This window comes from Nerophis ophidion, linkage group LG09 (assembly GCF_033978795.1).
Source record: "Nerophis ophidion isolate RoL-2023_Sa linkage group LG09, RoL_Noph_v1.0, whole genome shotgun sequence".
Classification (NCBI taxonomy): Eukaryota; Metazoa; Chordata; class Actinopteri; order Syngnathiformes; family Syngnathidae; genus Nerophis; species Nerophis ophidion.
The window spans coordinates 7384267-7399772 of NC_084619.1; the positions used below are offsets into that span (position 1 = coordinate 7384267).

General features: G+C 41.1%; 1 protein-coding gene across 5 annotated transcripts in view; it reads right to left on the reverse strand.

Annotated features, from left to right (window-relative positions):
- LOC133558962 (cytochrome c oxidase assembly protein COX15 homolog) overlaps positions 1–15506 on the reverse strand; it is a 31362-nt gene that overhangs the window by 15142 nt on the left and 714 nt on the right. For all 5 annotated transcript variants that reach the window (XM_061910176.1, XM_061910172.1, XM_061910174.1 and 2 more), the window contains exons 2-6: positions 11879–12075; positions 11678–11800; positions 7824–8010; positions 7593–7760; positions 3952–4033 (exon numbers count right to left, since the gene is read on the reverse strand). In XM_061910176.1, coding sequence (XP_061766160.1) covers positions 3952–4033; positions 7593–7760; positions 7824–8010; positions 11678–11800; positions 11879–12075 — 757 coding nt within the window. The remainder of the gene's footprint in view (positions 1–3951; positions 4034–7592; positions 7761–7823; positions 8011–11677; positions 11801–11878; positions 12076–15506) is intronic.

Genomic DNA, 15506 nt, shown 5'->3' on the forward strand with positions numbered 1-15506 from the left:
GGCGAGGTGTTTCCTCATTTCCTTGATCCCTGGAAGTTTATTATAGATTATAAATCATGCCTCTTACCTAGAAAGTAGATGGCTGAGGGTGTACTCCGACAAGTTGGTATACTTTGACAGCCATTGAGAACCCCAGAAATGGTGAGAACAATGTGCCGCGTATGCTTAAAATGATCAAAATACAGAGTGTATTTTTCGGATTATAAATCGCAGTTTTTTTCGTAGTTTGGCCGGGGGTGCGACTTATACTCTGGTGCAATTTATGTGCGAAATTATTAACACGTTACCGTAAAATATCAAATAATATAAGTTATCTCATTCACATAAGAGACTAGGCGTATATCAGCAATCGTCACACACACACAGATCGACAAAAGCGTGGGCTTCAGTGACAACCAAAACCATCCTGTCCGGATTCAGAAAGGCTGGACTAATTGGAACTGCAACTGACGATTACTCTGACGTAAGCGACGTAGCGATAGAAGAGGGAGCGGCGCATTGTCTACCTTTGGAGTTGGCAGAGTTGTTTAGAAGCGACGCCGAGGAAGAAGATTTAATCGGATTTAGCGATTAGGAGTGACAGATTGTTTGGTAAACGTATAGCATGTTCTATATGTTATAGTTATTTGAATGACTCTTACCATAATATGTTACGTTAACATACCAGGCACCTTCTCAGTTGGTTATTAATGCATCATAAAACGTACACTTATTCAGCATGTTGTTCACTATTCTTTATTTATTTTTAAATTGCCTTTCCAATGTCTATTCTTGGTGTTGGGTTTTATCAAATAAATTTCCCCCAAATATGCGATTTATACTCCAGTGTGACTTATATATGTTTTTTTCCTTCTTTATTATGCATTATCGGCCGGTGCGATTTATACTCCGGAGCAATTTATAATCTGAAAAATACGGTGGATATTAAATATTATAAATGTGCCCGTTACCACATTACATATATACTTACATCATGTATATAAAACATTAATAGTGGTGTTTGGATGTTTTTAAGGGATTTATAGGCAGAATTAAGCCGCTGCCTGAAGCTCCATTGTAAGCGGACTGTTGATCGCACTTATTAAATATTTAGAGTGCATAAAAAAAAAAAAAAAACATCCATTGTCATGTCTTTCATAATGACTGTCAACGATTAAAAAAAATGTTTAAGTGCAGATTTCCTTTGGAAAGTGACATATCCCAATCTAAACTTGTACAATAACATTACTGTCTGAGCAACTAAGATATTCAATTGTGCACATTGAACCTAAAAGCTGTGCTCTCTTAGAACATGGTCATCAAAAATACAAGACAGAGGTGTTTTTACGATGCATTCAAGGACTGCTGAACAGAGTAGGATGCCACAACTCTCGCCCGAAATAACAAAATATAAAAATTTATTTCATTTGTAACGCAGTTTTCATTTAAATACATCTTAAAGTGCAATATTTGGAACAATAAAAGCTTAACCATTAAAACAGATAAAATACTAAGACTAAAACCAAGGGAGTAGATTTGATTTTGAGATTGGTGGGGACACAAAAGTGCTCGAAGGGAGCACTCTGAAAGTTTACTTTTTTTTTTTTTTTTACATTAGCAATCATAATTTCACGTCATGCAGATATTATAGGGTAAAGTAATTAAAATGAAAACAAAGGAGACAACTTCAAAGAGTTCTCATCTTTACTCTTTAGTGTAGGGCTGTAGTGCAACTGTGCATCATACTGTCAATTAACATAGCCTACTGTCCATCAACGACATCAGAAATACATTCATGCAATACAACATTGTAAATAAACATAAATGAACTGTAATAATCTTTTCCCCAACTTGTGTTTAAATCACTCACAATTTTTCTATTCATTTACTTCTTTCTATTGCTGCTTTTGTACTGTAAATATGTTACATGAAACTAAAAAAAATAAAACGGAAAGGTGAAATCCGGCGATCTGATTGGCTGTTAACCGTGGTTTAAACTTTGAGCACGGCTACTATTCTAAAGCCTTATCACAGCGTAGGCTATCACTCCGCCTCAGGCACGTACGACTGGTGTGAATGGAAGTTGTTGTCATGTATCCATAACAACGGACTGTTGCAGTCCGTAGAAAAAGACAGCTGATGTTTTTACGATGTTAAAAAACGGACTAAAGTAGTTGAATTCACATGTTTAAGGTTAACTTTCACCTCCGGGGAGGGTTAACAATGGTAGAGCATTGACTTTCACCTGAAAAAAAGCGGAGGAAAAGACGAGATGCAGTGCTAATTTGGAGCTAACGTCTGGATAGGTGGGACTGTTTTTTTCCACAGTGAGGAGTGACAGCGGGGACAGCCAATCACACGTAAGTTAGCATGAAAGCGGCAACCAATCAGGGAGCGATATTTAGGTTAGAGGCGGGACTTCTAGCAGAGACCTACATTTAACCCTTTCTGTGCCAGAATCATTGACTAAACATTACGGGCAGCGCTTGTATTGATAGTGACTACACAGTAGCGGCTGGATATTGGTAGGGACGTGTCCCTAGCGTCCTTACCCAATTCTACGCCCTTGACTAAAACACTACCAGTTAAACATAACACACAAAAAACATTAAAAAAAACAATAGTGTTTTCTCTAAACAGTGTACCTGTTTATCTTAGTATAAAAAAAACAACTGGGTCAAAAGATTTCAATGTTTGTACAAGTACTTTTTTTTGTCATCTGGAATGAGTCAGTGAAAAAAAAAAATATATATATATATATATATATATTTTGAAGAACCACTTAAAAGGGCTATTTGCATCATTACCAGATGCCTAGAGGGCGCCAACTATCCAATTTATTTTATACAATATATCCCGCCCTCTTACTGCTTTTCGAGCGTAATGATGTAATTACGTACGTACGTAGTAACACATGCACACGGATTACCTTTGGGTGTTGTTAGCTAATAATACCAATTTGGAAAGCTAGCATTAGCTGTCAATGAATGTATATTCTATCATAACAACAACATGACTGCAAATTGTTCGTTGTGTCTTCGACTGATTTTGTATGTGTGCACGCGCTCCCTGTGCATACGTGTCGACGAGACAGTGTGAATGACCGCTGTAATTGTATATTACATAAACTTTAGTACTAAACTGTAATTGTGAAAAATGTTGACAATTGTCAAATAAATAAATGATAAATGGGTTGTACTTGTATAGCGCTTTTCTACCTTCAAGGTACTCAAAGCGCTTTGACACTACTTCCACATTTACCCATTCACACACACATTCACACACTGATGGAGGGAGCTGCCATGCAAGGCGCCAACCAGCACCCATCAGGAGCAAAGGTGACGTGTCTTGCTCAGGACACAACGGACGTGACGAGGATGGTACTAGGTGGGATTTGAACCAGGGACCCTCGGGTTGCGCACGGCCACTCTTCCACCGTGCCACGCCGTCCCTGTGTGTTCTATTAAACCACTGAAGGTAATATAAGCGCTGTGTTCTTGATATATATATATATATATATATATATTTTTAAATATTTTTAGTTTTTAAGAATTTAACTGTGAGGAAGTTTTAGGGTTAAAGTGAACTATTGTGTAACCATGTATGGCCTAGGGATGGAAATGTTACGACTCACGATTTGATTCTCGATTCAACACACAACTCCCGCAATATCATTTTGTTTAAAAAATGATTAAAAAACCTTTTTAAAACAAGTTAAAAAGGTTACTCTTGGCTGCAGTTAATAAGCGCGAACATGACCAAAAAAATTATAAAAAATAAAATAGATTCTTAATAAAATATATGTATTTATTTTTTCAATATTTGTCTTTTAATTATGAATCAATTTAAAATCAGAATACATATTTGTGATTTGGATGTAAATATTTTTTTGCAGCACTCTAAGTATGGCCTATTCTTGGTGTAACAATACAACACATCTTCTACTTTAAATTACATTTTTTTTCATAATACCTGAAAGAGCTGTGAGGAAGACAAGCCCACCCGTGCCTTTGGCAAACCTCCGAAGCTGCACGAGACGTTTGGTGTCTGCCATCTGTATTAGACAAAGCACAGGTATTGATCAATGAACAAACTGTTTTTTCACCATTTACCACCTAAAAAAACACTCTCTCCAAGTACCACCATAATGACCATAATCACGTAACGTAGTAGGCCTAAATACTCAATAAAAACAAGGCAGTTTTTTTGTTTTTTTTAACACGTATATTTAATATTTTTGGCTACTGAAACGCTACACACAGTTTGAACAGTAAGACTGTGTTTCAATATGTAATTAAGGGATTATTTGGCGTAACACAGTTTTAGAATCACAATGCTCTATGGCAGTGGTTCTCAAATGGGGGTACGCGTACCCCTGGGGGTACTTGAAGGTATGCCAAGCGGTACGTGAGATTTTTTTTTTAAATATTCTAAAAATAGCAACAATTCAAAAATCCTTTATAAATATATTTATTGAATAATACTTCAACAAAATATGAATGTAAGTTCATAAACTATGAAAAGAAATGCAACAATGCAATATTCAGTGTTGACAGCTAGATTTTTAGTGGACATGTTCCATAAATATTGATGTTAAAGATTTATTTTTTTGTGAAGGAATGTTTAGAATCATGAATCCAGATGGATCTCTATTACAATCCCCAAAGAGGGCACTTTAAGTTGATGATTACTTCTATGTGTAGAAATCTTTATTTATAATTGAATCACTTCTTTATTTTTCAACATGTTTTTAGTTAATTTTAAATATTTTTTTCCAGATAGTTGAGAAAGACTACTACAAATGAGCAATATTTTGCACTGCTATACAATTTAATTAATCAGAAACTGATGAAATAGTGCTGTATTATGGGGCGTCAGGTTCGATCCCCGCTTCCGCCATCCTAGTCACTGCCGCTGTGTCCTTGGGCAAGACACTTTACCCACCTGCTCCCAGTGCCACCCATACTGGTTTAAATGTAACTTAGATATTGGGTTTCACAATGTAAAGCGCCACGAGAGTCACTAGAGAAAAAGCGCTATATACCTATAATTCACTTCACACTTCACTTATTTTAATTTTTTATCTATTTTTCAACCAAAAATTAGGGGGTACTTGAATTAAAAAAATGTTCACTGAAAAAAGGTTGAGAACCACTGCTTTATGGGGTTGGTTAAGGCCACAACCACTGGTGGGGGTCACATGTTTATAGTCACTGGCCACTTTATTACATGATCATCTTTTATTAATGTCCTTTGTAACAGTTTTGGTTTGGTTTGGAAGCATTGTGGCCGCGTCTATTCAAAAGTCCATAGAGATCATTGCTGATTTAGCATTGCTTCGAAATCTGACAGCTTGTATTGTAACCGAACCTTTTCCCCACAGATATGTCTAAAAAAAAAAATTCACGATTTTTGACCCTGCTTAGGTTGCTGCCCCCGCGACCCGACCTCGGATAAGCGGAAGATGATGGATGGATGGATGGATGGATTTTTGACCATTTACTGTGTTTTGTTTACTTTTTCAATACATTGCCAAAGCAGCATATACATTTTAAATGGGCTTTTCTGCAGTAAGAGATATGGAATACTTCTATTTTCCTTTGGATCCATCAAATTATTTATTTTCCCTGTTTATAGAAACTTTAGACATTATCTGAAATATAAACATGACTATTGAAATTTTTGGACTGAACTGAATTGTAATTGTGAAAGTATTATTTTTTTTTGTTTATTGTTCATAGGGGATTTTTTTTTAGTAAATACAAATCTTTACATAGTAAGTAAAGTATTAAAAATAACATATTCCTTCATAGTCAAGTATAAACGTACTTGTACGATATTGTTGCTGGTTGTGTCTTTTATGCACACACTCATGCTCCCATAGAGAAATCTACTTCTGGTCGCCAAGAGTAATATACAGTAAACCCATGTTTATTGCTGATAGTTGGTTCCAAGCGTCGCCGTGGTAAATACAGGCATGTGCGCACCCTTTGAGGAAAAACTGACAGAAAAAAAAGAGAACATTTCCTATTAAAACAAAGTGCGACCACTCAAGTCCTGAAAGGAAATGTTGAAGCTCAAGACTACATTTCCTGCAATTGGGTGCATTTCTACACTGTACTACAACTGTGAGTTGTAATAGTCTTCCTTAGATAATATATTTAAAATGTATTTTTTAGGGCTGTCAAAGTTAATGCGCTAACTACAAGTTTCTTAAACGGCACTCATTTTTATTTGCGCACGTGACTCCTTTTTGATCCTCTTTCCATTCCGTAATGTAATGGCATTCAGTTACTGTTGAGCCTTAAGCTCAAAAATAGCAAGTAGAAATGCACAAAGAAAGGGGACATTATATGGAACTCTCAGATCCAAAGCGATGGCAAGTCGTTCTCCCGACAAGATAAGACCATTTTAACTTCAATCGCTGTGAGACGACGACATAGGAGCGAACGCCTGCTGGAATGCTTTGCTGCTTGTAGAGAGGATAATTTTCACGTCCTTGTTTATCAATCAATCAATCAATCAATGTTTACTTATATAGCCCTAAATCACTAGTGTCTCAAAGGGCTGCACAAACCACCACGACATCCTCGGCAGGCCCACATAAGGGCAAGGAAAACTCACACCCAGTGGGACATCGGTGACAATAATGACCCAGTGGGACGTCGGTGACAATGATGACTATGAGAACCTTGGAGAGGAGGAAAGCAATGGATATCGAGCGGGTCTAACATGATACTGTGAAAGTTCAATCCACAATGGATCCAACACAGTCGCGAGAGTCCAGTCCAAAGCGGATCCAACACAGCAGCGAGAGTCCCGTTCACAGCGGAGCCAGCAGGAAACCATCCCAAGCGGAGGCGGATCAGCATCGCAGAGATGTCCCCAGCCGATACACAGGCAAGCGGTACATGGCCACCGGATCGGACCGGACCCCCTCCACAAGGGAGAGTGGGACATAGAAGAAAAAGAAAAGAAACGGCAGATCAACTGGTCTAAAAAGGGAGTCTATTTAAAGGCTAGAGTATACAAATGAGTTTTAAGGTGAGACTTAAATGCTTCTACTGAGGTGGCATCTCGAACTGTTACCGGGAGGGCATTCCAGAGTACTGTTGAGTGCATTGAGAACATAACATGTAAATTGTTACAAGAGCTGCTTTAGTAGGGACGGCGTGGCGCAGTGGAAGAGTGGCCGTGCGCAACCCGAGAGTCCCTGGTTCAATCCCCACCTAGTACCAACCTCGTCACGTCCGTTGTGTCCTGAGCAAGACACTTCACCCTTGCTCCTGATGGGTGCTGGTTAGCGCCTTGCATGGCAGCTCCCTCCATCAGTGTGTGAATGTGTGTGAATGGGTAAATGTGGAAGTAGTGTCAAAGCGCTTTGAGTACCTTGAAGGTAGAAAAGCGCTATACAAGTACAACCCATTTATCATTTATTTATTTACTTTCCCTTTAGATTTATTATCATCTACCAACCTATTATGTCTTTTTGACACTTACATGTCCCATTAAATGTACCACATATATTTTTTTTTAGTAGATAATTTACTATTATTGTTGTCATTGAAAATGCAATGTCAAATTACATTTGGAAATACAATGGAACTACGTACCTTATGTGCAGGCAGCATGAGCGTGAGGCCGGTCCACAGACTGGCACAGTAAAGGAGCAAAGCAGAACCAAGGTGAGCACTTAGTCGATACTGGCTGACCCTCGGGATGTCGTGGGACTCCGGCTTCTCCTCCAGACCGCTTTTGACCATGTACCAACCCAACAAACCCTGAAAGGACACACGAAACCCCCGTAATGCTCTGTCACAATGTACATCGGATCATTATTGTACCTGGAAGAAGACGAATCCACAGAGACCCATCACTTTGCCCTTCATGGAGCGAGTGAAGTAGCCTTTCCTCCAGAAGTACACAGTGGGGAGAATGTAGGCCAGTCCCACCAGCCTGCCCCACATACGATGACCCCACTCCATGTAGAAGATGAACTTGAACTCCGGCAGAGTCATGCCGTGATTCATTCTAGGACGACAGATCATTTGCATGCTGTGAGGTCACTTTTTCATCTCCTCAAATATTCTAGAAATAACTGTACGGTTTAGTTTATTTCGAACATGCTTAATCTAACGTACATCACATGTTTCCACTTGCCCAAATCAACATGTCCGAACAGGAAGAGGAAAAAGCAAATCTTATTTACTTCTCAGCAATTACTGATAGTTTGTTCACTTCTTGTGTTTAAATGTTGCCATTTTCTAAGGTTTTAAAGGCTCTCAGCAACTTACAAAACATACACAAACACAGTCAATTTGAACGTTTCCTCAATCACAGTGGAGAAGAATTATGTATTTTCAAATTGTGAGGCGGCTTCACGGTGGCAGAGGGGTTAGTGTGTCTGCCTCACAATACGAAGGTCCTGCAGTCCTGGGTTCAAATCCAGGCTCGGGATCTTTCTGTGTGGAGTTTGCATGTTCTCCCCGTGAATGCGTGGGTTCTCTCCGGGTACTCCGGATTCCTCCCACCTCCAAAGACATGCACCTGGGGATAGGTTGATTGGCAACACTAAATTGGCCCTAGTGTGTGAATGTGAGTGTGAATATTGTCTGTCTATCTGTATTGGCCCTGCGATGAGGTGGCGACTTGTCCAGGGTGTACCCCGCCTTCCGCCCGACTGTAGCTGAGATAGGCGCCAGCGCCCCCGCGACCCCAAAAGGGAATAAGCGGTAGAAAATGGATGGATGGATGGAAATTGTGAGGCCTGCAGTATGGCACCAGAGGATTTAAGCAAAAGTGCAGCAGCTTTGAAAAAAAAAAAATAACTAGGGCTGTCAAATTATTTATCACATTTTGGAATTTGGATTAGACATGATTAATCACAGGTGATTACTTGCTTGCATATTTAATATTTACTTAAGAAAATACCCCATTATTTGTACACAAATGCATAATGTCATCCAGGAACATTTTTAAACGTTTTACTTGAATGCATGTCATCAAAACTCTGTAACAGTTTAAGCTCAAATTATTTCAGGCTGTATTATAAATAAAAGTCTATCCTATCCATCCATCCATTTTTCTACCGCTTGTCCCTTTCGGGGTCGCTGGGGCCTATCTCAGCTGCATTCGGGCGGCAGGCGGGGTACATCCGGGACATGTCGCCACCTCATAGCGGATCCTATCCTATCTTATCCCATGACAAAAAAAGGTTGAGAGGATTTTTAAACCTTCCATGCTAACTTCACCTGGGTCAAATTAAACTTTCTCTGATGCGTATTTTATTATGTTGCTAAAGAAGCAGAAAAGATGCATAATTAGGATGACGAGTTCCCTAATAATATATGACATACATACATGCAGCAAGGTAGCTAAACATAACTTTTGAAATGTATATTATGCTCCCTAACTCATAAAAAACTATGCATATAAAACTTCTAATAGATCTTACTTAAACGCAATTTTTTCGAGCTGTCTCACATAAAACACGCATGAAGCTTTTGTACTGGTGCTTTAGAAAAATTGCACCTAAGTCAAAATGACAACAAAAAACAATAAAATAGAACCTGTCTATGTTTAAAAAACAATCCAACATAAACCCATAAATAGCTAAAACATCTAAATAAAATGGCTTATTAAGTTTCTACAAAGAAAATTGCAGAATTGAACATCTAAAAGTTTTTTTCCACACTTTTCACAACTAGGTCAGGTTGTTTTTCTGCGTCATTTACTGTTGTAATCTTTTTCCAACAAATTCAGCATACTGGTTTGTTTGTGTTGATGGACTCATCTTGTGCATTGTGTCTGAAGCCAAAATATTCCCACACTGGCACATCTGACTTTGCAATAATCTTTTTTCCTACTAATGTCTGCTGCGTTGTAATGAGGCTATCACTGCATCCTATGTGTGTTCTTGTATTTCTACTCTTCTTGAGACATCAACAAGGAAAAGTACCTTCCATATGAGGACTGGTGAACAAGTTAGGACCGAAATCATGGTCCCAATACAGAAAACCATTGCATCTTATTAATAATGTCTCATTTGCACCCCTGGTAGTGAAATCTATCAAAATAAGGGTGGTCCCAAAAAGGAGGGATTTTTCAAATTGACTGTGTGTCAGTTTTAAAAGTGCTCCCCCTCTGGCCAACATATGTAATAACAAGTGTGTGTAAACATTTGAAGTGCTCCCCCTCAGGTCAACATGTGTAATAACAAGTGTGTAAGAAATTGAAATGTGCCCTCGTTGGCCAAAATGAATACAAAAAAATTTGATAAATATGAATATAGAGACATAATGTAACAACTTGAAGTAAATAATGAAGATTAAAAAACAATTACAAACAAAACATTCCAAAAAAATGTAAATAACTAAAAGCTTACCTTTTACATATTTGCATAGTTTGTATATATTATTAATGGTGTAAATACAAATCTTTATATATCTAGAAAAGGTGGTCCTAGAGAGGTAGGCATTTTTCGGAGGTCTCAAGAAGGTAAAACAATACAAGAATGTGTGCGTGAGTGGATATGAAATGAGCAGCCCCACCTCCACCAACATGGACAAAGAGACTGGATTATTACCGACAAAATGATTCAATTCAAGCCAAATGCGGGACAATGTTTTGAATTTGTGGGACGTGTGAAAAGTAAGGAAATACAAGACATCTGATCACCCTACATAGAATGGAACCTCTTTAGTCGCAATTTAGAACTTGAGCAATCGATTTAAGCTTTTTAAGTCATATGAAAACCTATAAATTCGATATATCCATCCATCTTCTTCCGCTTATCCGAGGTCGGGTCGCGGGGGCAACAGCCTAAGCAGGGAAACCCAGACTTCCCTTTCCCCAGCCACTTCGTCTAGCTCTTCCCGGGGGATCCCGAGGCGTTCCCAGGCCAGCCAGGAGACATAGTCTTCCCAACGTGTCCTGGGTCTTCCCCGTGGCCTCCTACCGGTTGGACGTGCCCTAAACACCTCCCTAGGGAGGCGTTCGGGTGGCATCCTGACCAGATCCCCGAACCACCTCATCTGGCTCCTCTCGATGTGGAGGAGCAGCGGCTTTACTTTGAGTTCCTCCCGGATGGCAGAGCTTCTCGCCCTATCTCTAAGGGAGAGACCTGGAAACTCATTTGGGCCGCTTGTACCCGTGATCTTATCCTTTCGGTCATGACCCAAAGCTCATGACCATAGGTGAGGATGGGAACGTAGATCGACCGGTAAATTGAGAGCTTTGCCTTCCGGCTCAGCTCCTTCTTCACCACAACGGATCGGTACAAATTCGATATAGATTATTTGTAAATAAATTGATTCTCAATAAAATTGCTTGTAACTAACATTGCAAATGCAATTGATTTGAATTCATTGGAAAGTAAAGGCACTTATCGAAACACTGTCAAAGTGTTTATCTGGAGTTAAGAGCATACTTTCACAGTATCATGTTAGACCCTAGAGGGGGGGGGGGGGGTTGCCCACATCTGAGGTCCTCTCCAAGGTTTCTCATAGTCAGCATTGTCACTGGCGTCCCACTGGATGTGAATTCTCCCTGCCCACTGGGTGTGAGTTTTCCTTGCCCTTTTGTGGGTTCTTCCGAGGATGTTGTAGTCGTAATGATTTGTGCAGTCCTTTGAGACATTTGTGATTTGGGGCTATATAAATAAACATTGATTGATTGATTGATTGAAATGCCATCTTACATCTTAAACTCAGGAAACTGTTGGTACTTGGAGAACTCAGCCTCCCACTCGGCCTGCGACTGAGGGGGCTTCATCTCTCTCACCAGGTGCCAGTCCACCATGGACAGGCCGGATTCTGTCAGTCTGGTTTATTAAAATAAATAGAAAAAAATCAATCACAGACACTTGATACACAAAGATGACAAACATTGCAATGTTTACCTTGTGACGCCACCGAGGACAACAGCCCCCACCACCAGGCCACTACAACCAAGTAACCAGCGACCTACTATCCTGTTTGTGGCTGCATTGGGGACACTGACTGCTGCTGCTGCTGCTGCCGGGGAGGATGAAGCTCCTGCCTCGGCTGTGATGGTGCTGTGGCCTCTTCTCGTCAGCCAGCGTCGTACATGTGCAGTCTGATCAATCCACAGAGAATAAATATTATAGGAACACATCATTTGAGTGAGTCTGGAGTTTGCATGATGTATTACTGATGAAGCTACGACATTAGAAGGCATACTTGACAGCTGAATAGTAGGGCTGTAACAGTATTGTAATGCAGTTTAAATAGTCTCACAATAATGCTGTGACGAGATGGTAAAAAGATGGCGGTCCACTCCCTGTACGATCAGTGCCAGAGCTTGGTTCGCATTGCCGGCAGTAAGTCGAACACATTTCCAGTGAGGGTTGGACTCCGCCAAGGCTGTCCTTTGTCACCGATTCTGTTCATAACTTTTATGGACAGAATTTCTAGGCGCAGTCAAGGCGTTGAGGGGTTACGGTTTGGTAACCGCAGGATTAGGTCTCTGCTTTTTGCAGATGATGTGGTCCTGATGGCTTCATCTGACCGGGATCTTCAGCTCTCGCTGGATCGGTTCGCAGCCGAGTGTGAAGCGACCGGAATGAGAATCAGCACCTCCAAGTCCGAGTCCATGGTTCTCGCCCGGAAAAGGGTGGAGTGCCATCTCCGGGTTGGGGAGGAGACCCTGCCCCAAGTGGAGGAGTTCAAGTACCTAGGAGTCTTGTTCACGAGTGAGGGAAGAGTGGATCGTGAGATCGACAGGCGGATCGGTGCGGCGTCTTCAGTAATGCGGACGTTGTACCGATCCGTTGTGGTGAAGAAGGAGCTGAGCCGGAAGGCAAAGCTCTCAATTTACCGGTCGATCTACGTTCCCATCCTCACCTATGGTCATGAGCTTTGGGTCATGACCGAAAGGATAAGATCACGGGTACAAGCGGCCGAAATGAGTTTCCTCCGCCGTGTGGCGGGGCTCTACCTTAGAGATAGGGTGAGAAGCTCTGCCATCCGGGAGGAACTCAAAGTAAAGCCGCTGCTCCTCCACATCGAGAGGAGCCAGATGAGGTGGTTCGGGCATCTGGTCAGGATGCCACCCGAACGCCTCCCTAGGGAGGTGTTTAGGGCACGTCCAACTGGTAGGAGGCCACGGGGAAGACCCAGGACACGTTGGGAAGACTATGTCTCCCGGCTGGCCTGGGAACGCCTCGGGATCCCCCGGGAAGAGCTAGACGAAGTGGCTGGGGAGAGGGAAGTCTGGGTTTCCCTGCTTAGGCTGCTGCCCCCGCGACCCGACCTCGGATAAGCGGAAGATGATGGATGGATGGATGGAGATGGTAAACGAGAACTGGGAGTACTCCCGCCAGTGTAGCAAGCCGGTCTACGGTCCACATTTCCCATAAGCTCCTGCGCAACTCAGTTAAAACACAGAGTAGCTAAGCGGAAAGCTCAAGCTCATGGATCCTCCCACAAAGTTTAAATCAGACCATGAGAAGTTACTTGATTTATCATCACACAAAAATGATTATTGTCAGCTGGAGATGCGCGGATAGGCAATTATATCATCCTCAACCGCGTCACCAAAGTCATCATCCACCTGCCGTCCACCCGAACTAACATTTTATCAGAAACGCATCCGCCCGCTGAAATACATCAGAGGCTGGCCACCTTTACCACTCACAGAAATGTCTAAACCCGTTTCACAGACTAACGAAGACAATTGGTGCCACTAAAGTTCTCGCGATTATCCAATTGGCGTTCATCCTGATGACAAGGATATGGGCGTGCTGTGAAGTCATTGCCTTTGACACCTTCAACAACATGTACACACCGACTGTTAGTCTGGCATCACGTTGTGTGCAGCTTCCACAATCACACGTACAAGATTGAAAGGCATACTGGGTGATACAGAGTACACTGATGGCTGTGATATAAACAACTTTAACACTTACTAATATGCGCCATACCAAACAAGATTGACAAACACATTTCGGGAGAACATCCTCACAGTAACACATCATAAACACAACACAGCAAATACTCAGAATCCTTTGTATCCGTGACAATTCCTGAATATATTTTACACCCCCGCGCCCCCAACCCCGCCCACCTTACCGACGCACGGGGTTTGCTGCTAGGAGGGTGTATAAAATAGTCAGGATTTCTCATGAATACAAAGGATTATGGGTATTTGTTGGGTTGCGTTTATGTTGTGTTACTGGGAGGATCCATCCATCCATCCATTTTCTGCCGCTTATTCCCGTTCCCAACACAGATAGAGGATGTCCTCCTGAAATGTGTTTGTCAATCTTGTTTGGTGTGGCTTCACAGCGTGGCGCATATTACTAAGAGTGTTAAAATTGTTTATATCACAACCATTAGTGTACTCTGTGTCACCCAGTATGCCTTGCAGTCGTGTCCGTGTTGCTGCAGAAGCCACACACAACATAATACTGGACTGACAAGCAGATCGTACATGCTGTAGAGGGCGACAAAATCAATGACTTCATAGCACACCCTAATACTTAATATGTAGGTGACTGCCGGTAGTCCTTCTAGAGAATATTAGCGTCTCCTATTGACTTCTTCGCTTTGTGACACGGGTCTTAAATGGCTCTTTGAATGGCAAAGGATACCGATCCCAGAACCATGTACATCAAATATTTCCGGATGATTCAACCGCCACCCGCTCGAATCTAATTAAAATATATTTTTTCGTCATGTCACCCACCCGACCCGCGGTTTATCCGCGGACTCTGCGGATGAGACCGCAAACCGCGCATCTCTATTGTTAGCCATCCATCCATTTTTTTCTACCGCTTGTCCCTTTCGGGGTCACAGCGAGTGACCGTGAGAAGTCACTTGATTAATCATCACACAAAAAAGATGATTGCCATCCATCCATCCACTTTGTACCGCTTGTCCCTTTCGGGGTCACAGGGAGTGCTGGAGCCTATCTTAGCTGCATCCTGGACAAGTCGCCACCTCATCGATATAAAGCAAAGATAAAAGCCAGGCCAAACATCAATTTGAGGCATTTTAATCAAGTTTTCCTCATGCCAGCATGTTTCCAAAGTTGGTTTAAAGACACTAAACTGAAACTTTTCTATGTTTGTTACTTGAAACACTGTTCTTTCACTGAATACTGCTTGAATTAAATATGATTACAACAGTTAAACATTAGGTTTAGACTTAGACTTCCTTTTATTGTCATTCAAATTTGAACTTTAGGGTACAGATAGGAAAGGAATTGTGTTGCATTAGCTGGTTGTAGTGCAGGATAAAAGAGCAATAAGGTGCAGATATACAGTAAATAAATAAATTACTGTACAGATAAATATATTGCACATTTGCATATGCATCCACGTTTATGGATGTATGTTATATTGTATTTATATTCCAGGAAGTCAAATTGTTTATTTATTTGCAGTTTTTATCCTCTTTTTTTTTACATTTCTGCAAAAGTATTGTACCTTTGGAGTTTTATATCGTTACATCCCTACTGAGTTGGGAGAGTGGCTGTGCCAGCAACCTGAGGGTTCCTGGTTCAAT